A 25,639-nucleotide genomic window follows, 5' to 3' on the forward strand; every position below is an offset into this window, starting at 1 on the left:
ACCATATATACTCTGACATATGTTGTGTGGGGCTCACTAAATAACGCAGGACTCCAAAAAAGCCCAATTGATTTTTAAGGACCGAAGAGACCATTATAATCATCTTGTCTGACTTCCTGCATAACAAATAATTTCTGCGTCAAATTCTTAACATCTGGTTGAGTTATAGCATGTCTTTTAGAAACACATCCACTCTTGATTTAAAGACTTCAAGTGATGGAGAATATACCACATCCCCAAGTCAGTTGTTTCCATGGTTAATTATCCACTCTGCTAAAAACGTATGCCGTATTTCTAGTCTGAATTTCTCTGGCTTCAGCTTCCAAGCACTGGAGCTCATTATACCTTTTTCTGCTAAGTTAGAGACCCCTCTACTACCAGAAATCTCTTTGCCATGTAGATGCTTGTAGACTGTCATCAAGATACTGCTTAAACTTCTCATTTATAAACTAAACTGAGCTTCTTTTGCCTCTCCCTATAAAGCAGGCTTTCCAGACTGAATCATTTCAATTCATGTGCATCTTCTAAACCAATGACTTTCATTGACTGGGTTTCTGGCACACACACCGAATAGCACGCAGAGTACTACAAAATGCTGCACTTACGAATCTAAGGCTGCAGAAAATACTGTATAGCATTATTCTGTTATTGATAAATAGCATGTGATCATGTAATGTATAATTTAAAAATTACATCATTAAGCAGGAGTTATCAAGCTTTTCGTAGCATAGAATACAACTTAATAACAGAGAGATTGTCCTGCAGCTTGCTTCCCACTCATTATTGTACAGTCCACCTCTCTCCCTGGTGATCGCATAACATCTGACTACTACAGTGATTGCTTACAAGGAAAAGTAATGTTAGAAAAATAGTTATGTATTATTACTTGCCAGTTTTGTGGTAAATATTTTCTGCCACTTGGTACCCATCTTCTCCTCTCCCCCTATTTGTGCTAACCTGATCTTGAGTTCCCTTCTTTCCCGCACATTCCTCTTTGTCTCTCAGGTGGCAACTCTCTCACTCTTGGAGAGTGAGAGGTGTTGTCTCAAAGTCTTTATGGGACACCAGCCCCATTAGAGGTAGTTAGGCTGACCTGGGTCTGGAGATGGAGAGAAGGAGAAGGAGACAGAACCATGTGACCAACCAGCCCTCTCTAGGCCACCAGTGATCCATGGAAGACACGCTTATCACCGAGTGCTCTATGGCCCACAGTCTGAGAATCACTGTCATAACGCACACATGCAAGGGCAGAATTAAGATTGCACGGGTTTCATCCAGAACACCAAGTTCATAACTCTCTAACAGTTATGCAGTGAAAAAATAAAGACTTGTGTCCCGAACTTATGGCACATCTTAAAGTAAGGAGATGAGTTAAAAGTTTTGACATTCTGAAAAAACCATTACGAGTCTCCTACAAAATTAACCCCCATCTTGATAGCAGTCATCAGAAATAAAATTGTGTGTTAAATTTAAGAACAATGATAATATTTATACAATATACTCTTTCAAAACTATTAAAAACATTTCATCAACCTGATAAAGCAAGTAGTTTGGAATAAAATGTCCATCAAAATACACCATTTCATTCTATACCTGACCATGAAAGTCAAACAGGTGCATGAAATAAAATTCCATACAAGAATGGGAAAAAAAAGTTTCATTCATTCATTAAAGACATGTATTTCCTTCAAGATGTCTAAGTATTTTATACGCCTGTAAAAGAATCTCATATTATCTTTAGTAGAAGATTGAAGGAATACTATAACTTCCACCTGATCTTCTAGAATGACAGGACAGAAATATATAATCCTAAATCAGCACTAAGATCACAACAATGTTAGCAAGGCTGTATAATTTTCAGCGGATGGGGGGAAATGTTATTTTGGACATCTGGAAAAGGCAGTATAGCCTGGGAGACCGAACATATCTATTCCTATGCCAGACTTGTTTTGTGACCTGGGGGTAAGTGAGACTCTCTCTGTGCCTAATACTTCCCCACATCACAAGGGTTGGTGAGGCTTTATCAATTAATGCTTGAGCAACATTTTGAGATCCTCCAGTGGAAGTGCAAAGTGACAGTATTACTTGGATACCAGCAATATTTACAACCTGATTTTTTTAAACTGGAGAAAAGTGAAAATTATGTTATTGCAGTCTATCATTGTTTAAATGAAGTAATAAAGAACTGTTTAGTAGTGCCCTATGGGAGATCAGGGTTGAGGAGAGAATTTGGCTGCTTCCGTTTCATTACTGAAGTCTTGGATTTTAGACACTTAAATCAGAATTAGGCATTCCCTCTGCCTCTATAGAGCTCAAAATACACCATCAGCTATATCAAACTTCAGCAATGTCTGTGCGCAGCTACACAATGGACATCTTTTGTCCAGAAGTGTCAGCAGCCTATGTTAGAGATAGTGTACATGGACTGCTTTCTTCACTGCAGCACTCAAAACAAGTCGCACACCATATTTTCTTATTTCTTTTCCCACCAGCTGAAAAGACCAGACTAAAGTTTTAAATAAATTTAAAGAAAAGATGGAAAAATATCAGAAGGTGAGACCTTCTCTAAATGCTATCCAACATCAGGATAGGTCAATTTCCTGGCTTAAAATCCATAGATTGTGTCTCACAGACTCATAGATATTAAGGTCGGAAGGGACCATTATGATCATCTAGTCTGACCTCCTGAACAATACAGGCCACAGAATCTCACCCACCCACTCCTGCAATAAATCTCTCACCTATGTCTGAGCTAATGAAGTCCTCAAATCATGGTTTAAAGACTTGAAGGTGCAGAGAATCCTCCATCAAGTGACTCATGCCCCATGCTACAGAGGAAGGCGAAAAACCCAGAGGGCCTCTTCCATCTGCCCTGAAGGAAAACTCCTTCCCTACCCCAAATATGGCGATCAGCTGTCAGTTGAAGGTCCTGAAACACCTGGCTTAAAATGGATTGAAATAGAGAAGCTAATGTAACTTTTATATTTGGTGGAAGCACTTTTCACAAACACACATTTCTGAGCCTGCCCTGAGGCACATGTCTGAGGCATGTGCTTACAAACATAAAACAAATGAGGATAGCGACAGTGTATCAAAATCTGTTATAGGCAGAAGATGGATTCGCATGGGGTTTATGGCTACTTAATAAAAGGAGGCATCTGTACCCTCTTGTTCCTATCAGAAACTGAACCATCAACGGCATTTTTTATTTCGGTTTGAAAGAATTTTAGCTTCTATTGAATAGCTGCCAACTGTAAAGAAAACTAGGCACTAGTATTGCTGTGAATGTGTCTTCATTTGGAAACAACTCCAGGGCTGTTGCTTGCTGTTCGTGTGTGTCTCTCTCTCCAGACCCTTGCAATGCATTCACCTTAACAGCTGATACCCCCAAATCACTTGCACATTGCTGCTTGTATTGGTGTAATGCCACAGCCAAATATGACTGCCCTATATAAACACTGTTTAGCTTTGTAGCTCTAAGTTTCAACCTCCCTGGGTTTCCTTTGAGAGAAAGCTGCTGCCTAAAGACCACAAAAAGGGCCTCAATTAGAATGTTACCAGCAAATAATGTGTACACATAGGCATACATAAAGTCCAAGCACTAGGTGCAGGCAGGGGTAACTCCAGTGACTGCTCAAAGTTTGCTCTAAGAAGCCTAGTCTACAGCTTGAATACACAATAGCCAAAAACTAATAAAATAATTTAAAATTATCCCCTTTCAGATCTCTTTTCCTGAACTTGTGGAAGTATAGCACTTGGGTCCACACATGGCCTTGCTTTTGACCTTCTTGATCCTTAGCATATTGGTGTGGTCGCTTTTGTGGTCACCTTTTCTCCCCCTTGTGCTGTTAGTTGAAAGAGGTGCTGAGTTATTCTCTCTCATTATTCAAATGGCCCTCCATAACTTCCGTTGGGGGAAAAGGAACATGAACATAGTGGATCATTCCCTATTCTTACAGGGAGAGAAAATGAGGCACGACATTTGGTTCTCTCATAGGCCAGGAAAGGGGGTTGAGGAGTTCTTTTCACCATCATATATATATAGGAAGCGACTGTAGAGTTCTTTTCTCTTCTTCCTCAACAGAGATCTAAGGAGAGGCAACCAGAGGATTTCTCTCCCCTAACAACCATCCCCATGGACCACAAGGAGAGTGAGGTTCAAGGTACTGCTAAGTGTTTTGAATGAGACTGTGTGCGCAGATTAGAAATTACTCTGCTTAACAGCACCAGTCAGGGTATACAAGCACATTACACAGCATCAGGCACCGCATTCCCATCCCAAACTCTTTCTTGTCCCCAAATAGCAATACTATAATACTTCAAGTTATTTATCCAAATCTGAATATCACTCTTTGTTCAAAATACCCCAAAAGGACACGGAGTTTCATTTTTCTATCAGGGAGTCCTGTACAGAGTATATGATTTTCTGACGATAAGGCTTCCTTGAATTTCACAAACACCGGGGTGTAGCTAACTGGTTTCCAATAACAAAAACATAATACAAAGGCTTTCTTACATATAAACCGAATTCCTATCTGCAGTATTTAAACTGCCCCTAAAATGAACCCACATGAGTATTTTTGAAGCTGGATTTCATCTTATTTACACAAATCATTTCAGATTTACAGCCGGGGCAAGGAGGGAGGAGGAACAACTCTGATCTTTTGACAACTCTGAAATAAAGTGAGAAATTAATAGAGAGTTAGTTGTTCCTCATCCACTCCTTGCTTTATTCCCACTTCATCTTTCAGTCTTTTCTCAGAGAGAAATAACAAAACCTGGAGAACTAACAAACAAGTCTGTTTAACAAGCAGCCATCTGTCAGCCTCCCTCCTCCTTCAAAAGCACACACACAATGACACAAAAATCAACTGTAGCTTATCCCAACACTCAGCACAAATGACAGTCTGCTTCCCAGCCTGGCCCTCTAAGACAAGAGTGTATAAGTTCACTGGTGGTAAATGGAGTGGAGGGGGGAAACAAGTAAGACCCTGGAGGTTAAAAAACCACAAATCAGGAGCCAATGCCTATCTAACTTTTGTTGTGGAAGTTTAAGATTGGTCTAATTTGGAATATGCCTTAAACATAATGTCTTACAGCCTTGGGCTCACTAGTCAAAAATGTAAGCCACATGTTTGGGGGTTTTTTTAGCAGTTGCACTGAGAAATGTTGTCCTCACCAGGGCTGACAACACTACACAGTCAGCAAAGCACTGCACTGAAACACTGCTGTCGCCTCATAATGACAATTTAAAGAGAAATGATTTTCCGACCTGAGGAGGATAAGCAGAGAGCATTATTTGTTAAGCAATGATAATATGCTTGTAAACAAGCATGCAATCCCCTCTGTCCATTTCATTTGTTTTAGTCTCCTAGCTGTCAATCTTTTTTGTATCAAATAGAAGACGCCCCAATTTTAGAGCGGAGAGAATAATTCATAACCAATACATTTAACAAATTTTGCATCTTATGATGTTTGAAAATTGTCTGTGAGTAGATCACATCCTATCCCCATCTTAGGTCAATGCTTAACTCATCAGAGGAAGGCAAAAACCTAATGCAACTTGTCAATTGACCACAATTGTAGATTGGTGGGAAATTCTATCCTCATACCTATGTATATTACAGGATAATTTGAAGCATGGCATTTAATTATCCCATTTCACGTATGTAACTGCAAATGTTACTATTGGTCATAAATTGTATCCAACTCCTTTTAACACCTACCTGCGGTATTTGACTCTGTGACCTCCTACGCAGTAAATTTCACAGGATGGTTTAATGCATTTCCTATTTGTTTTAAAGTTAATTATCTTTAACTTCGCTGTGCAACCCGGTTCTCTTACAGTGGAAAAGTATAAAATGGAGGAACCGATCAGGAAATTCTCTGAGAAAGTTATTATGCTTCCTTTTTCTAGCATGATGACAGCATCTTTCAACAAGCATATAGGTTCCTCATAATAGTGTTACACTTATCTGAATGGTACTGTATTTGCATAGCTACTCTGCAGTGGAAATCCAGTACATCCCTCCTTCAAGTCTGACTAGATAAAGGATATCAAAAATATAATCCCTCCAGTAAAAGCCGATTTCTCAGCTAAAGACAGGTGGATACCAATGCATACAAGTATAGAAGTACTTTGTTGATGCTCATGAAATATAGCTATCATAAATTTCAGTATTAGATTTAAAAAAAAAAAAAACAGTCAAGCTGGTGGTTAAATCTATTTCACATGTCCAGTTCAGCCACCAAACCTCCTTTAATATTAACCTTGGCCTGCATAAACAATTGAAATTCTGTACTTATGCATCTAAATCATCTTTGTGGTTCTCCATGGCCCACTCTATTCCATACCAATTGTCTGTATTACTACCATGTTCACTCCCTTATTGTAATTTTTTGTTTATTGAATTGTTGGTATTTCTGAAAATATAAACAAAAGGCATCTTTTGAACTGAGATCCAAAAGCTGAGAGATTCTTTCAAAAAGTTATAAGATGTTTCTAATAACCTGTTTTAGAAAGCCTTTCCCCATAGATTCATAGATATTTAGGTCAGAAGGGACCATTATGATCATCTAGTCTGACCTCCTGCACAATGCAGGCCACAGAATTTCACCCACCACTCCTGCAAAAAACCTCACACCTATATCTGTGCTATTGAAGTCCTCAAATCGTAGTTTAAAGACTTCAAGCAGCAGAGAATCCTCCAGCAAGTGACCCGTGCCCCATGCTACAGAGGAAGGCAAAAAACCTCCAGGGCCTCTTCCAATCTGCCCTGGACGAAAATTCCTTCCCGACCCCAAATGATGATGATCAGCTAAACCCTGAGCATATGGGCAAGATTAATCAGCCAGATACTACAGAAAATTCTTTCCTGGGTAACTCAGATCCCACCCCATCTAATATCCCATCACAGGCCATTGGGCCTATTTACCATGAATATTTAATTACCAAAACCATGTTATCCCATCATACCTTCTCCTCCATAAACTTATCGAGTTTAATCTTAAAGCCAGATAGATCTTTTGTCCCCACTGCTTCCCTTGGAAGGCTATTCCAAAACTTCACTCCTCTGATGGTTAGAAACCTTCGTCTAATTTCTAGTCTAAATTTCCTGGTGGCCAGTTTATATCCATTTGTTCTTGTGTCCACACTGGTACTGAACTTAAATAATTCCTCTCCCTCTCCGGCATTTATCCCTCGGATATACTTATAGAGAGCAATCATATCTCCCCTCAACCTTCTTTTAGTTAGGCTAAACAAGCCAAGCTCCTTGAGTCTCCTTTCACAAGATACGTTTTCCATTCCTCGGATCATCCTAGTAGCCCTTCTCTGTACTTGTTCCAATTTGAATTCATCCTTCTTAAACATGGGAGACCAGAACTGCAAACAGTATTCTAGGTGAGGTCTCACCAGTGCCTTGTATAACAGTACTAAAACCTCCTTATCCTACTGGAAATACCTCTCCTGATGCATCCCAAGACCACATTAGCTTTTTTCACAGCGATATCACATTGGCAGCTCATAGTCATCCTATGATCAACCAATACTCCAAGGTCCTTTTCCTCCTCCGTTACTTCTAATTGATGCGTCCCTAGCTTGTAACTAAAATTCTTGCTATTAATCCCTAAATGCATGACCTTACACTTGTCACTATTAAATTTCATCCTATTACTATTACTCCAGTTTACAAGGTCATCCAGATCCTCCTGTATGATATCCCTGTCCTTCTCTAAATTGGCAATACCTCCCAGCTTTGTATCATCTGCAAACTTTATTAGCACACTCCCACTTTTTGTGCCGAGGTCAGTAATAAAAAGATTAAATAAGATTGGTCCCAAAACCGATCCTTGAGGAACTCTACTGGTAACCTCCCTCCAGCCTGACAGTTCACCTTTCAGTAGGACCCGTTGTAGTCTCCCCTTTAACCAATTCCTTATCCACCTTTCAATTTTTCTATTGATCCCCATCTTATCCAATTTAACTAATAATTCCCCATGTGGCACGGTATCAAACGCCTTACTGAAATCTAGGTAAATTAGATCCACTTCATTTCCTTTGTCTAAAAAAATCTGTTACTTTCTCAAAGAAGGAGATCAGGTTGGTTTGGCATGATCTACCTTTTGTAAAACCATGTTGTATTTTGTCCCATTTACCCATACTCAAGGGGAAAAAATTTCATCCTCTCCCCTATGGAATAAAACCTTGAAAATCCCATAATTACAAAAGGTTTCCTTTCTAGAATTCAATAAATTCTAAAATACTTAAGTTTATTGCTTCCAGGTTTTCTTACCATGTTGAAAGCTGCAGTATTTTCCTTGATGATAAACTGAGAAGGTGCAAGATATTAAAGGTTAATTTAGGATCATAAGCAGTTTAAAACCCATTTGTTTTTATAAAAGTGTCCTGAGATTAATAGCAAAATTAATAGCAGAAAAAAGTTACTAACCTTTCATAACTGTTGCTTTTCGAGATGTGTTGTTTATGTCCATTCCAATGTAGGAATGTGCTCCCCCCGAGCACCACTGCCAGAAAGTTTTTCCCTCAGTGATATCCAGTGGGTCAGCTTTGGTGCCCCCTGGAGTCGCGCTCTCATAGCACCGGTATGAAGACCCCTGCTGACCCAACGCCCCCTACATTCCTTCTTGCGAGCTAACTCTGACATAGGGGTGCAGTGGGGGTTGGAATGGACATGAGCAACACATCTCTAAGAACAGTTAATGGAATACTGGTAACTGTTATTTCTTCTTCAAGTGCTTGCTCATGTCCATTCCAATATAATTGACTTCCAAGCAGATGTAGGGGGAGGATTTGGAGTTCATTGACAAGCAGACTGTAGCACCGCTCTGACAAATCCAGCATCATCTCTAGCCTGCTGAGCAATAGCATAGTGAGCCAAACATCACACTGCTGCTCTCCAGATGTCCTGGACAGAGGGACCTGTGCCATGAATGCAGCTGTAGATGCTTGTGCCCTTGTAGAATGTGCCATCAGGACCAGAGCAGGGACCTTCACAGATTGTAGCATGTGCAGATACAGGAAGTTATCCATGATGAAATTCTTTGGGCTGAGACCAGAAGACCCTTCATCCTGTCTGTTGAGTAGTTTTTCAAAATGATTTAGTCCTTTCTATGTAGAAGGCAAGTGCATGCCTGACATCTAGCAAGTGAAGTCTCTGCTCCTGTTTGTTGGCATGAGGTTTCACATAGAATACCAAAAGGAATATGTCCTGGTTACTATGGAATTATGAAACCATCTTCAGGAGGAAGGCTGAGTGAGGACGCAGCTTGATCTTATCTTTGAAAAATACCGTGTATGGGGGTTTTGAAGCAAAGAACCATAATCTCCAAGACCCTTCTGCCAAAGTAATGGCCACCAGAAAGATCAACTCTCAGGACAAGAGAGCAGAGAACATGTTGCCAAGGGCTCGAATATGGGACTTATGAGCCTCAACAATACCAGGTTGAGATCCCAGTTTGGGTTGTCATACCTGGGGGCACAGTGTGTCTAGTCCCTTGAAAAAAACAACTACATATCGAGTTTGCAAAGATGGACTGGCTGTTTACCCACAGGTGAAATGCCAAGACTGCTGCCAGGTGGACTAATTGATGACACTGATAGTCCTTGCTGGTTCAGCTGTAGTAAGTAGTTGAGAATGAATGACACTGACGACCGCGTGGGCAGGACACCTTTCTGTGCCGACCAAATTGAGAACCTTTTCCACTTTGCCAGGTACGTAGCTCTAGTGGACGGCTTTCTGCTCCCTAACAGAACTTCTTGAACCGGTCTGGAGCATGTTAGCTCCGAGGGATTCTGCCATGGAGCTTCCAGGCCATGAGATGAAGGAACTCGAGGTTTGGGTGACACAAGCAACCGTGGTCCTGGGATATCATGTCTGGAACCTGAGGTAACTGGATTGGTGTTTCCACTGACAGGTTCATGAGGTAGTGAACCAGTGCTGTGTTGGCCAGGTCGGGGCTATTACGATGACTTGCAGTCTGTCCTGTCTGATCTTGAGCAAGACCTTGTGTATGAGAGGAATGGGTAGAAATGCATAGAAAAGATGACACGTCCAGGGCAAAAGGCAAGTATCTGTCAGAGGTCCTGGGCTGTCGCCCAGGAAAAAGCAGAATTTGAGATGCTTTCTGATGTGCTTCATTGCAAACAGATCTATTTGGGGAGTTCCCCACTTCTGGAAGATGACTTGTAGGACCTCTAGGCGAATGGACCACTCACGGTTGTTGGAGAAGACCCTGCTGAGCTGATTTGCTAGTTTGTTCTGAAAACCCAGCAGATAGAAGGCTTTGAGGTGAATTGAGTGGACTATGCAAAATTCCCATAAGCCAAGTCCCTCCTGGCACAGGTCTAACACTCCTATCCGCTACATGTGGTTGGAACGCCTGGCAAGCCAGATGAACGACCCTGAGCTCTCTGACACTGATGTGACGAGAGCTCTTCTGGAGACCAGAGGCCCTGATTTCTGAGGGACCCTAAGTGAGGTCCCCATCCCATCGCCGATGCATCTGTAACGAGAGACACTGATGGTTGGAACCTTGAGAAAGGTACTCCCGGGCACACCACTGATGGGTTTAGCCACCATTCGAGGGAAGTAATCACCAACAAGGGAACTGTAATGACCGAGGCTAGATTATGTTGGCATGGTGAATATACCGATGCCAGCCATGCCTGGAGGGGTCTGAGATGAAGTGTCACATGCTGAACCACAAAGGAACAAGATGCCATGTAGCCCAGGAGCAGTAAGCAATTTCTTCCTGTGGTGACAGGGTGATTCCTGGGTCTTTCTATAAGCTTTTTTATTGCTTGGAAACATGCTTCTGGGAGAACTCTGGCCTGTACTGAGGCCAGAATTGCTCCAATGAATTCTATCCTCTACTGGGAAGAAGGTGGATATCTGCACATTTATGAGCAGACCTAAGTCCTGGAAGGTCGACTGTATTAGTCCCACATCTGCCTCTACTTGAAGTCTGGACTGACCTCTGACCAGCCAGTCGTCAAGGTACTGCTAAACCAGAACCCCTTGTCTCCTCAGGAAGCATGCAATGACTGCCATGCACTTCATGAACTTCCAAGGGTCCACCAAGAAACCAAACGGGAGCACCATAAATTGGTAGTGCACATGGTTCACGACAAATTTGAGGAAACTTTTGTGCCCCTGGAAGATAGCAATAAGCATCCTTTAAGTTGAAGGCAGCGTACTAGTCCCTTGGAGGCCAAGGAGACCATGCAGAACGTCAGCTTTTTCATGAATCTATTGAGGTTTCGCAGGTCCAGAATGGGTCTGAGACCACCACTGGCTTTCAGGATTAAGAAGTAGCGGCAGTATAAACTCTGGCCCCTTATCTCTGTTGGAACCTCCTCCACTGCTCCCACACCTTTAGGAGTAACTACACCTCTTGGGCTAGAACCTGCTCATGAGAAGAGTCCCTAAACTACAAAAATGAAGGATATATCCTAGCGCTATCATGCATAGCGCCCGTTGGTCTGAGGTGATATGGACCCATGCCCGATAGAAATGGGATAACAGGTCCACAAAACCTGGGGAATTTGGATCCACAAACTGTCCAGGCACATTGTCCCCTAGCATCCCACCTCAAAGCCTGCTTTGACCCTGCCGAGTTTCTGGGGGGTGTAGACGCAGGTGACAACTGTGGCCCCTGCTCCTCCTTCTGCTATAGCCCTGTCGAGCAGGTGGGGGGAAGAAGTGAGCCATTGACTGTGGCCTATAATGCTTCCTCACAGGGGCCAGATTCACCAAGGGAAGGTCATGCCTGACTAATCTAATCGCCTTCTATGATGAGATTACTGGTTCTGTGGACGAAGGGAAAGCAGTGGATCTATTGTTTCTTGACTTTAGCAAAGCTTTTGACACGGTCTCCCACAGTATTCTTGTCAGCAAGTTAAAGAAGTACGGGCTGGATGAATGCACTATAAAGTGGGTAGAAAGTTGGCTAGATTGTCGGGCTCAACGGGTAGTGATCAATGGCTCCATGTCTAGTTGGCAGCCGGTGTCAAGTGGAGTGGCCCAGGGGTCGGTCCTGGGGCCGGTTTTGTTCAACATCTTCATAAATGATCTGGAGGATGGTGTGGATTGCACTCTCAGCAAATTTGCAGATGATACTAAACTGGGAGGAGTGGTAGATACGCTGGAGGGCAGGGATAGGATACAGAGGGACCTAGACAAATTGGAGGATTGGGCCAAAAGAAATCTGATGAGGTTCAATAAGGATAAGTGCAGGGTCCTGCACTTAGGACGGAAGAACCCAATGCACAGCTACAGACTAGGGACCGAATGGCTAGGCAGCAGTTCTGCGGAAAAGGACCTAGGGGTGACAGTGGAAGAGAAGCTGGATATGAGTCAGCAGTGTGCCCTTGTTGCCAAGAAGGCCAATGGCATTTTGGGATGTATAAGTAGGGGCATAGCGAGCAGATCGAGGGACGTGATCGTCCCCCTCTATTCGACACTGGTGAGGCCTCATCTGGAGTACTGTGTCCAGTTTTGGGCCCCACACTACAAGAAGGATGTGGATAAATTGGAAAGAGTCCAGCGAAGGGCAACAAAAATGATTAGGGGTCTGGAACACACGACTTATGAGGAGAGGCTGAGGGAACTGGGATTGTTTAGTCTGCAGAAGAGAAGAATGAGGGGGGATCTGATAGCTGCTTTCAACTACCTGAGAGGTGGTTCCAGAGAGGATGGTTCTAGACTATTCTCAGTGGTAGAAGAGGACAGGACAAGGAGTAATGGTCTCAAAGTTGCAGTGGGGGAGGTTTAGGTTGGATATTAGGAAAAACTTTTTCACTAGGAGGGTAGTGAAACACTGGAATGCGTTGCCTAGGGAGGTGTTGGACTCTCCTTCCTTAGAAGTTTTTAAGATCAGGCTTGACAAAGCCCTGGCTGGGATGATTTAATTGGGGATTGGTCCTGCTTTTGAGCAGGGGGTTGGACTAGATGACCTCCTGAGGTCCCTTCCAACCCTGATATTCTATGATTCTATGAAGGCCCAAGGACTTAAATGTGGCAGAGAGTCCCAGGAGTTGAAATCGTACCTGATCAGGAGCGCCTGCTCATTGGTGAGCATGAGCTGGAGACCTCCTGTCGAACAGACCTTCCTCCCAAAAAGGTCTAACTTTTTGGTGTTAGTCCCTGTTAGCCCTGCCTTTTTCGCTCGTAGGCTGCCAACACAACCAATGAGCCTGGCGGTGGGTGAGTGTACAGGAACTTTAACCCCTTTGTCAGGACAAAGTATTTTCTTTCAGTCTTTTTTGCTGTCAGCTGAAAGGATGCCGGGGTCTGCCACAATGCCCTGATGGGGTCCATAATGGCATCATTCAGGGTCAAAGCCACTCTTGCAGGGCCTGTTACTTCCAAGATGTTCACAACAGAGTGGGAGGACTCTCTAATTTCCTCCACCTGGATACCCAGGTTCTGAGCTACCCTCCTTAAGAGCTCTTGATGTGCCTTACAATCCTCCTGCAGAGGTGTACTATCAGTTCCCGCAACCGCCTCATCTAGGGAAGAGGAGGATGACGTCTGGACCACCATCAGGCCCTACTCTTCACCTTTGGTACTGGCTGGGTCCCGTGATGCCAACTCCTGGTACACAGCACTGGCCTCAGTATGGAGGCTGAATCATGTTCTGGTGATGGATGCGGTGTGGGGTTTGAAGCTACTGAATATGACCTCCTAGAATGGGAACCTGTCTGTGCTGGAAATACCCAGGTGTTTCAGAAAAGCATTTGCACAGGGAACTGCCACTGCCTTGGTGGTCATGCTGCAGGTGGGATCTCTTGGCTTGGATCCATAGGGGGATAGTGCCTGCTGGAATGGCAAGGCCAGCTCCTCCACAAGATGCAAGACTACGCCTCTGAGGATCCTGCTGGAGACCAGGGCGAACCAGTGTCAACCGATGCCAGTGAGCAGTGCTGGGAGGAAGGGGACCGGGCATGATGGTACGGAGGGAGGGGACCGGGCCTGTACCATCATGGCTGGTTTCTCCTTCAAAACTATCAGAGGCCTCGAGCCTGCAGAAGACTTCCTCGTCAGTGCTGCAACTGACAGCTCCTGTATGGCTGGGGATGTGGGTACCGGTAGCATGAGTAAGTCCCTCGCTGCCACGAATGACTCTAGCATTGACAGTACCAGTAGAGTCGTGGGGCTACAATGCCTCTCTTGAGGCAGCAAGTCTATCGGCATTGGACTCAACAGCTCTGGTTATCAGTGCCACACGGTAGACTGACGTGGGTCGCACCCTGGCAGTGTCCCTCTATCCTGCTGACCTCGGTGTTGGCGATCGCCCTGTGTCGGTCTTCCTTTATTATTTCCTAGGCACCGGCAATGGTGAATGGTGCCCACAATCTCCCACCAATGCATCTTTCTTCGGCACCAGGAATGTTTGACAGAGCCAAGGTTCCTTAGACGCCGTCAAAGTGTCTCGCCTCGATGCCGGAGATGAGGCACAGCACAAGTGTCCTGAAGCAAAGCTGGGGCACTCCTTATCAAGGAGGTTAGCAGGGTTCTCTAACTAATAACTGAAACTTAACTATTAAGTTCAATCAATTTAAGGAAGCAACCAATCAGGAAGAGGGTGTTGAGAAGGATGGATTTGGAAAAGGAAGGTGCCAGCACTGTCATAGCCTCTCTGCAGCTTTGATCAGGTACACACCCAATTTAAACTTTAAGATTAAAGTTAAATCAAGACAGAGAGAGAGAGGGAGAGAGACAGAGAGAGAGAGAGAGACAGAGAGAGAGAGAGAAGTCCACTGAGGAGTACTTGCAGAAGCAAGAACAAGTCGTGGTTCCAACAACCACCACAGGTAGTAAGAAGGAACTGAGGGGGCCATAGGGCGGCAGGGGCCTTTATACCAGCACTATGAGAGTGTGACTCCAGACGGCACCAGACTGATCCGGCAGATACCACTAAGGAAAAAATTTTACACTGGCAGAGCTCGGGGCAAGTACACACCCTACATTGGAATGAGCATGAACAATCACTCGAAAAATTTAATTTTAATCTTAAAGTTCAAATTGGGTGTGTACATGGGAGTTCTGGCAATCTGAAACAGAGACCAACTTAACATTAGGCCAGCACTGCGTTAAATTGCAACACAAGGAATGTACATTATGGTCCTGAACTTCCTAAGTTGATAAAGACTGGGAGGAGTGCCGTGCAAGAAAGAAACACCTTGTAGTGATTTTAAATGATTTTACAGAGCTAGTCAGAATCGCTCTTGTTGAGTCTCACATCCAGAGTCAGCTGGAGCGACAGCTGTGATGAGCAGGCCTGAAGGCTGGGGCACTCAAAGCTGACAATGGAGAATCCCAGGGGCTCTGCTGACCCTTCCCCCCGGAAAAGTAAAATCTGAGCAACAGCTCCTACTTAGCTGCCAAGAGCTACAGGTGTTTACAACAACATCCAGTGTGGTAAAAGAAAATCTCATCTTGGATCCTGGCAGGTACAGAAGGCTGAGAGCGATGCTCAGGTAACACTTGGGGGATTTTTAGTTCTTGCAGCAGAATGAAGGACATCTGAGCGCCCCCTCCACATCACTCTTTACAAGCTCACTTTCACTGCCCTCACACTCACTGCAATGACTGTTTCTGAGCACGGAGGGCTAAATATAAATATATTTGAAATATTTAGGTCTACACATATAGGACCTGATCCAAATCTCATTGAAGTCAATAGAAGAATACCCTATTGACTTCAATGGTATGGATCTGGTCCATCGTTGTATTTCATTATTAATATAGAAGGAACTGTCATCTTGATTTAATTTTAATCTTAAAGTTCAAATTGGGTGTGTACCTGACCAAAGCTGCAGAAAGGCTATAACAGTGCTGGGACCTTTCTTTTCCAAACCCATCCATCCCCCGCACCCATTTCCTTGTGGGTTGCTTCCTTAATCCTTCACTATTTGGAACTGATGTGATTTCTAGATACAAAGCCAATCTCCAACAGTGTAGGGGATTCAGAGAAAAGAAAACAAAAATGGAAGTGCAAAGCAATTTCTGATACTGAAAAGGAAATGAAAAAATAAATACACTCCAGAGAAGTAAATAAGAGATTTGTATCTAGTGCAGCAAAAAGAGAAGGAAGAATTTTATCTACCAGGCTCTCTTGTTGACAAAACAATCCACAATATAGGTGTTTCCATGACATGTATTAATGAATTAAGCATCCAGACAGCTTGAATGGAAGAGGAAAGTGGAAGGGAATACTTATTTCCCATTTAAAGAAAAACTGTTTTTTTTCAGCAGAGCATGTGTACGGTTTGTTGAACCAAGTGACCTATTTCTATGATTATTTATTGCTTTTAATACACAGCTTAATGATATTCTCCCACTCTTATTCTTTGGAAAGATACATGAAAATAGTGTAAGTTATCCAACTGCATCATAGGGGGTCAACTCCACACCTCAGGGAAAGCCCAGCAGTTTTTGAGACCCAATTTGATAGCTGCCTTGGACTATCCCTTGTTGAGATAGCAAGGATGGCTGCCATGAACAACAACTCCCATCCCACATTTCTCCACTTTGCCGGCCTCTAGGGGAATGACATCTACAGCACTGCTCAAAAGCACCCTGATGAAGAGTTCAATTGATTTTAGACATCTCTGGTATGGAGAAAAGAGGAAACAGTCAAAATGGGCAAAAAATGGAAGTGAGGAATTTTTTAAAATTTCAAAATGGCAGCATAGATTAACATGTGGGAAAGAGTGCCAGAATCACAATCCCATCTGAAGCAGCGACAAAAAGGTAAGACTTGATAGAATACGACTAGAACTAATATGCTGCAGTGCCTTCAATCCCTAAACACAGTAACTGATGCCAGGAAGGTGACAAGCTTTCAGGTGGATCTCGTGGCTGATGAAGAAGTCCCATAGATGGAGTGCCTCTTGGCAGAGAGCCAACAAGTGCACTCCCCCTTGCTTGCTGATGTAGAACACCACAGCTGATGTGGTCCATCAGGACTCATACAACCTTGCCCGACAGGTGGGGCAGGAAGACTCCACACGCCAGCTGGACTGCTCGGAGCTCTTTGACATTTATGTACAACTTTACCTCCTCCAGGGACCACATCCCCATGTGTCTGGAGGTTGCTGAGATGCGCACACCAGCCAAGCTCCTAGGTGTCCGACATCAGCTCCAATGGAGTGATGGAGGTTGTCAAAAGGAACCCCTTCCAGGACTGTCCTGCGGTTGGTCCACCATTGCAGCAAGGTAAGTATTGCCTGGAGAATGGTAACCATCTTTTCCAAGGGGTCTTGGGACTGGGAATAGACCATCCACAGTCATTGTTGCAGGGACTGCATCCAGAGCCTCACATGGCAAGTGCATGCTGCCATGTGATCCAGCAGATGCAGTCTGCCCTTGATGAGCCAGTAATCGAGGTACGGGTAGATCTGGATACCCGGGCACCTGAGGTAAGCCACATCCACCGATATGCACTCAGTAAATACTCTCGGTACTGGGTGGTAGTATAAGTACTCATGCCCCTTGTTGGCACAAAGTACTTGCATTCGGCACTCTTAGAGATAAGGGTCAAGGAAGAGGGGGTCTGCCACAGGGCATTAGTGATTTTGGAAACCCCTTCATGAAGGGGTAGGGCCACCCTGGGGAGACCGAAAGGGGCTCCAATGAGCCTGTCTCTCTAGTCCCGAGGCATGACAGCTTCGCGTGGGCAAGCGATGGCGAGACGTCTCTCTCGATGGGGAATGGTACCACTGAGGCGGGGACAGACGCATAGGTCCCAGAGAAGGTTTTCCCCCCCAAGACTGAGATACCGCTGGAGCCGGTGTGGGCGGCACTGGGAGCACCAGGATCTCCTGAGCTGCTTGAATGGCTGCGGGCATCAACGGCACCTGAAGCTGGCTGGGGCCTGCACCGCTATCTGGAGTTGCAGGCAAGTACAAGATGGGCTGCACCGCTAGACTTGAGCTGGGGCCTGACTTCCTGAAGGGGGAGTTGAGCTGCCCAACACAGGTCGTGGGCTTGCCCCCAGCCCTCTCCTTTCCCTTACGGGAGGTAGGAGATCATCCCTTAACATTCTTATTCAGCTTCATGACTGGGGTCGTGGCGGGAGACCAGTGCCGGCTCGTTGATGACGCCAGGGGAGCACTGAGCGTGGAGGCCACGGTGCTTGGTGCGGAATCAGACTGCTGCTCCAGGGCCTGAGTGAGTGCCGACTCCATTAGTAGCACTCTCAGATGGATATCGCGCTCCTTCTTCGTCCTATGTTTAAAGGACTTGCAGATACAGCACTTGTCACTTATGTGCCCCGCACCTAAGCACCTTAGGCAGCTGGCATGCGGCTCGCTGATGGCCATAGGTAGTCTGCAGTGATCGCAGGGCTTAAAGCCTGGGGACTGGGGCATGCCCCGTCCCCCAGCTGAGTCCCGTTCGGGACTAACAAAGAGTTGAGAACTACTACTAAGGGTTTAAGTGAGAAACTACTAACTATCTATAACTATTTTACACATTTTCAAAGTTTGCCAGAACAGAGAACGAAACAACACTAGCTGAAGCAGCAGATGTTCCAGCACCGTCACTGGCGGCAAGAAGGAACTGAGGGTCGGGGGGAGCCGGCAGCGCCCCTTACACTGCACCATGCGGGCGCCACTCCGGAGGGCACCAAAGTCGGTCCCTTATGGATACTGCTAAGGGGACAACGTCCGGCACCAATGCATGTGGCGAGCGTGCACACCTACTATAGACTGGACATGAGCAAGCATTCGAAGAAGAAAGAAGTCGTATGAGTTGTTCCTTCAAGGTGGCATGGACCTGCACGGTATACAAGGTAGCTTGGCTGACATTGCATAGGGAAAAAGAACACACTCGGATGGGTAAAAGCAGCCACCTTAAAGAGCAGAAAGTTCAAATAAGTATGTACAAAATATCTGAGGGTAAGACGATTGTTTCAATGATGTGTGGGGATGAGAGGGCCTGGGAAGGCAGAGTCCTCTCTAGGCATGTCTACACTGCAGTTAAACACTCATGGCTGATCCACGTCAGCTGACTTGGGCTCGCGGGGCTCCCCCATCACAGGATCTCAAGACCCCTGGTTCCAGATTGAGCCCGAACGTCTACACTGCAATTTTACAGCCCAAGCCTACTGACACAGACCAGCTGCTGGTGTTTAATTCCACTGTAGACATACCCACTGAGGCTCTTGTGGAGCGGAAACAATGGCAACAGGGAATGGCCCTGGAAGTGCATGCTCTTTAAAATTTCACTGGCTCACCAGGTCAATGTTCCATGCAGGTGGCCAGTATGTAATGGTTAAGAAACCATCAATATGAATACACAAAAACTCCTGAAAACTGAAAAAAGGGGGAGTTTTCTGACACACACAGTCATCTTAATGAATGCCACCGTGTCTTATGGACTAGTACGAAGAATAGCCAAGCATCAGGTGAGAAATTTTAGGTACAGAGTGAAAAAGAATTCTTCTTTAGAATATAGGAGGATTTAAGGCACAACGTGCTGAAAAGGGTGCAATGTACTGCTAAACGTTTCACTGTAAAGAGGATAGCACACAAAATGTAGTGTCATGAACCAAGTGATTACTTTCATTTTACTACTGTATTTTAATACTTCCTTCACTATATTGATTTTCAAATACAGCTAATATGGTGCGGGGGGGATTATTCCCTCTACTGTAGCTACTGAAATATTCAAAATGAAGTTTGGAACACATTTTCACACCTGTTGGTTATTTAAGTAAATATAATTATACATTAAAAATATAAATACAATATTTTAAAGGAGAACAATACAAAGTAAAGGACTAACAACATTGGAAGTAGCTTAAAAGGGAATTTATTTATGGTATTTAAATGCAGTACTGTGAAGCAAACAACTTGGTTCACAGACAGCGCACCCGCTGCTGAACTGTCACTGCCTGACATCCTGTCTTATCTGCCAAATTGCTCATTAGGTTTGGCAATTTTCACCTGCGCCTCCAGTTTATATTTCAGCAGGGAATAAACATCAGTCTGTTTTAACAGTCTTCTGCAGTGAGCTTCCAACCTCCTCTCAGAAGCAAACAGGCACACGCAGATACAAAACACGTTGTGTTGTGTATGGTTATAAAAAAATCCAGCTCAACAACTGATGAAACAGCGCAACAGGAAGTTTAGCTTACTATAAATAATAATAATACAAGGAGAATGGGCTAGAATAAGAAATGTAACTGTAGTAAGCACTTATATGGATGGCTGATGCTTTCACAGTATTGCCCAGCATTATTCTCATTTTCACATTTAGGTGGAAAGATCCAATTTGAGCCACCCCCATATGTGCACAGTATATGGTTATGTGTTTGTGCCTGGGGAAGATGACAGTCCAGCTGGACCTTATCCATCTCACCTTTTTTCCTTTCTGAGGGAGGATTGGTGGTGTGACTTATAAACAAAATGGGTAACATGGCAACCAGAACAAAGAGATGAAAATCTCAGCAGGCCCTTAATCCCCAGCGTAGACACTGCCTCAGAACAGAGACCACTATATACCACTTGCATCCAGGTGAACGGTAGAAGATGGGGACAGCAACACTTTGCAACTGAACCCCTGAGAAACACAGCCCAGCTTGTGGGCAAAAAAGCCCCAGAGATGTAAAACAAAATGTCGAAAATGCTATAAAACAATTGCAGCCAGAACACTGTTTTTCATCTGTTAGAAGTAAAATATTCACTGCCAACCCTGCAATTAACTAGAAAATTACAATAATTATAGCAATTTTGTATCCCATCTCCAATCCAATTAATAGATATATGACCTTGTCAACATGTAATAATCAGGATCTGCATCTACCACAAAACTAGAAGGGTTTTATATACTGAATAGAAGTTACACAGTAAGAACATGATTATGTTAAATCCTGTAAATACTATTTGTATTCTATGCTTCCCTTCACAAGTTAAGAAGAAAATACAAGAGGCATATTATTTCTATTTTCAACATGTATTCAAATAAAATACTTGAAATAGGTATGTGTAATATCGGATAATGTTATTGGATTGGTTTCTATGCCATGGCCTGGAACTCTTTATAACACAAAATGCATCTCATTGTCAACATACAAAGAAATACATTCTAAAGAGTAAATGGAACATCTCTGATTGGTATTAACATATTTATGCCAAAATATTTCACCCATTTTATTTTTGCATGCGTTCACAAAAGCACTTCAAGATGCTACATTTCATAAGTGTTATAATAATACTTTGCCCTTGTCTAGCACCTTTTTATCATGGGATCTCAAAGCACTTTACAGTCACTGCGTATCCTTCAACGTGTTTGTGAGCTACTTGTGTATCATCATATACATTTTATAGAATAATCAACTGAAGTGGAGTGCCTTGTCCAATGTGTCACAGTAGCCTTGATACAATAATCACTGTGTAGATGCCCTGGAATACTAACAACACTCAGCAGAGTGCACAATGGGGGGACATGAACGTCGTCGTCAGAGGCACAGAACCTCTCTGACCCAGGACCACCAAAGCAGGAAAGGCTGAGTTCCTGCCGGGTCAGGGTGAAAGGAGGGAAGATCGAGCTTGGGCCCAGGGCCCGATTGAGAGAGGAAAGATCGAGCTCCTGCTGGGGCTGGGTCCAGGTAGAGGGAGTGAAGATTGAGCTCCTCCTGAGACCAGGTGGGGAGCAGGGGCAGTGAGCTCCTCCCAAGCTGGTTGTAGAGGGGGGGCAGTGAGTTCCTGGGGGGCATGTGCCCCCCAAAATAGGACAAATTTAAATTCCTGAGCACACCCCTGAAAACACACCATACACCCACCCTAAGGGGGCATCAACACAGAAAACATTCATTAATGTTTGCCTACAGTTGGGAACTCCAGAGGACACTGCTACTTGCAGGGCTCAGGCCAACAACTGGGGTGTGCATTTGGCAATGCTATATTTCCATTGAATAGATGCAAAGTCAGTCAGTAGTACAGCTGGGAGTAAAACACAAGTACACATATTTCTCCTTTAGCCACTTGACCATACTCCTTCCCTAAGCTATTCTGGGTTATTTACAGAAGCTTAAGGTGTATTTTAAAAGAGCTGCACCACAATTCCAACTAGTGAGACTGCAGCTTACTTTAAAATGTTATTCCCACATACTTGATACAGACAACTCTTACAGATAAATCCTTTAGAAAAAAATCCTAATAGAAAAAACCAAACTTTTCTAGAGGCTTTTTTAAAATCAATTTTATGAAAAAAATTATATTTTGCTTAAAATTTTACATGATAGTTCAAAAAATCAATGGAAAAATATTCTCTGTTGATTTACACAAAGTTTTTAAAAGGTATTTCTTCTTTTAAAAAAAGCCATTCCATTTTTACAGAAATCTATGTGCTTTATTAATATTGAATTCTACATGAGTTTTCCACAAGGGAATCTCTATATTATATATCAGATGTCTAAGTAAGATGAAGTATAACCCTTGTGCAAACTATTTTGAGTTAAGTAATATTCCCAATATCTTCCCTGCACACAGATTAGGAGGACGAATGTAAATTAAATAAATAAATGGGGGTGGGGGGAGAATGCTGGTGGCTCCTGGGGAGGGTACATTAATTACCATCTTTCTCCCCCAAATTTTTACTATTTATAATATAATAGTGCACAGAGACCCCAGTAGGATCATGGCCACATTGTGCTAATTGCTGTACAAACACAAAGATAAATGTAGTTCCTGACTCACTGAGTTTACAGTCTTGAACACATAACACTCCCAGTTTTGAAATAAACAAAATAAAAGACTTTTCCTGACGGTTTATAAAAAGAGGATTTTACTATATGCATCACCAGGTGTTTCAGCTGAAGGGTGGTAAGAGTAACACACCTGCATTCCCAGATTTGGGGGAGAGTGCACCTACTGCTGTTTATAGTTCCTTTTTACCCCTTTCATCTTCATTATATAAATCAAAACTGGCCAACTGGAAACTACACACACAGCAACTTCACTTGGAGATTTTGCTGTAATTTTCTGTGTTTATGCAATTTAAAACTGGAGAGAGACAAAAAGAGCTTATTGCTGTTTAAAGGCGCCTATATCCAATTTATTAAAATGGAGAGGTTTATTTGCTTGCATGCACCAAACATTTACCCAGATTCTGAACTTTAATCAGCTTTTGATCAGGACAGATAATGAATCATATTCCCAACAGCAGTAACGGATAACAGAAGCTGGCATCCTCGTAAATTAAGATGAAATGTGCAGAGGCAATGAGAGTTTTTACTTACTTGCACGAAGAACTGAAGGTGTGACCTCAATTTCACTTGTTGCTTGATAAGGCTGAAAGGCTGACACAGAGTTGGAGCCAAGTTCACTGCCAAAAATCTCTGGACTTTGCGTGCCCGTCGAGCTAGCGCTGGTGCCATCACCACCATGATGTGGATCTTGTTCATCAAATATGGCTACGAGCTGTGAAAGCCAATGTAATCTATTGTTAAAAAGACAGCAACATAAATGTGCCATTGTAAATCAGCACTACATTATCCCTTCTTTAACCACCTAAATAGGTGAGGGCCAAGTCACTCCATGGGTTGTCCTCGTACCTACCAATGGCAAGTCCACCAGGAATGTGGTACGGTCATACAGGCTCAGTGCCAAATAACACACCCCATAAAATGAGCAGGACTGGGCTGAGAAAGGACAGGCTGACCAGGATGGAGTCACATCTGTAAAAAAAAAGGTTCCTTTCTCTGGCAACCCCCTGGGAGATGCCTTTGCCCCTATCTTGCAGTGAATAAATCAGCATCACCTCTTGTAGATGCAAAGGGGCACAATTTGTACTCTCCTGTACCCAGAGGGTGGAATGTGCCCTGAAAGTATAATGGTAAGTAACAACAGACAGCATTATTAAATAAATGTGTCTGACGAGAAAGTATACACATCAAGAAATGCTAGTGTATGTAATGAAGGATATGGAATGTATGGAGCCATCCTAAAATGTTTTAATTGTTATTAAATACTGCACATTATGTATTTTAATACAATATGAGTTGTGTGCATCTCCAGCAGAATTTCATTAACCAACTCCCCAGAGTTGCTTCTGTCTTTGCACGAAGGAGGATTTCCAAAGGTTGGCATAAAAAATAAAAACAGTTGCATTTAGAGCTTGATAAAGATTTATACAAGTCACTTTAATTAAAGGGAGACAAATTCCCTAAATCTATTCTCACTGCAACACAGAGAAAAAAATTATATATTTAAATGAGCGTTAGATATTTTTCCATAAGAAATACATGCCAACATTTATTTGGAATGAAAATTATCTATCCAGTTTTGTCAGCTTCAGTGAACCATTTTAAAAACAAAAGGCAGGTTCCATATGAACTCAAGTTTAAAGCTGAGAACTTCAAGGAGGAAGATTATGTTGTTTACCAGTACTCTCGTGCAACTCTAAACTGCTTTGTAATGCAACATCTAACAAGCACTTCCAAGAAAGTATTGCCTCCGACTGTCCAAGCTAGAGGTTAAAGGGACACAGACAACATAAAATCAGATTTCTCTTTGAAAATTGTTTACCTACTATTATTCTAAGACCTAAAATTACCACAATCAAAAAGAGATTATAAAAAATATATATTTTCTTTAGTTTTTCCGGTTTGTTTTACTTGTGAATGGACATCATTTGCACAGTTAGTTTCATTGTTGTTTGTGTGGTACCTTGATAAAACAGGGGCAAGAAAAATACTTACAGACATTAGAATATGTGATTTTGAAACCAGAAAACTTGGGATCTCAAGATATCTGAAACAACTTTTAACACTTTTTTTTTAAATGACTAGATTTAAAGGTTGTCAATGTCCCTTTAACTGTTGCAGAGGAAGAAAATCTCTCAGGCACATCCAATGTGCCCCTCACTATAGTATCTAGCGTCATGGGCAAAAGAGTAAGAATGACGTGGTGGGTAGAAGCTCAGTACTTTTTCCAGGTGAATTTGAAAGGCAGGGACCAAAATAAGAACAGAACTGTGATAGCAGACAACTAATATATTTCTCTTTCTCAATTCATGAAATCACACACAAAATATGTCTTCCCTTCACACCAAAGGTATATGAAGGCTGCAGAGAGGTTTCCTCTTCAAATTATTAGGACTGTCAATTAATCACAGTTAACTCACATGATTAACACAAAAAAAGTAATCCTGATTAAGCACAGTTTTAATCGCACTGTTAAACAGTAGAATACCAATTGAAATTTATTAAATATTTTTGGATGTTTTTCTGTATTTTTAAATATATCGGTTTCAATTACAACACAGAATACAAGGTGTACAGTGCTCACTTTATATTTTTATTACAAATATTTGCACTGTAAAAATAATAAAAGAAATAGTATTTTTCAATTCACCTCCCACAAGTACTGTAGTGCGATCTACCGTGAAAGTGCAACTTCAAAAAGAAATTTTTTTTTACATAACTTTGTTTTTGAGTTCAGTTATGTATATCTTTACAGCCTACAAGTCCATCCAGTCCTACTTCTTGTTCAGCCAATCACTAAGAGAAACAAGTCTGTTTACATTTACAGGAAATAATGCTGGCCCCTTCTTATTTACAATATCACCTGAAAGTGGGAACAGGTATTTGCATGGTACTTTTGTAG

General features: G+C 42.9%; 1 protein-coding gene across 7 annotated transcripts in view; it reads right to left on the reverse strand.

The window, feature by feature from the left end:
- Window positions 1-25,639, reverse strand: part of PARD3 (par-3 family cell polarity regulator) — a 652,516-nt gene that overhangs the window by 393,172 nt on the left and 233,705 nt on the right. For all 7 annotated transcript variants that reach the window (XM_077808301.1, XM_077808302.1, XM_077808300.1 and 4 more), the window contains exon 3: window positions 23,272-23,452. In XM_077808301.1, coding sequence (XP_077664427.1) covers window positions 23,272-23,452 — 181 coding nt within the window. The remainder of the gene's footprint in view (window positions 1-23,271; window positions 23,453-25,639) is intronic.

The sequence above is a fragment of the Eretmochelys imbricata genome, chromosome 2, assembly GCF_965152235.1.
Source record: "Eretmochelys imbricata isolate rEreImb1 chromosome 2, rEreImb1.hap1, whole genome shotgun sequence".
In the NCBI taxonomy this organism is placed as follows: Eukaryota; Metazoa; Chordata; order Testudines; family Cheloniidae; genus Eretmochelys; species Eretmochelys imbricata.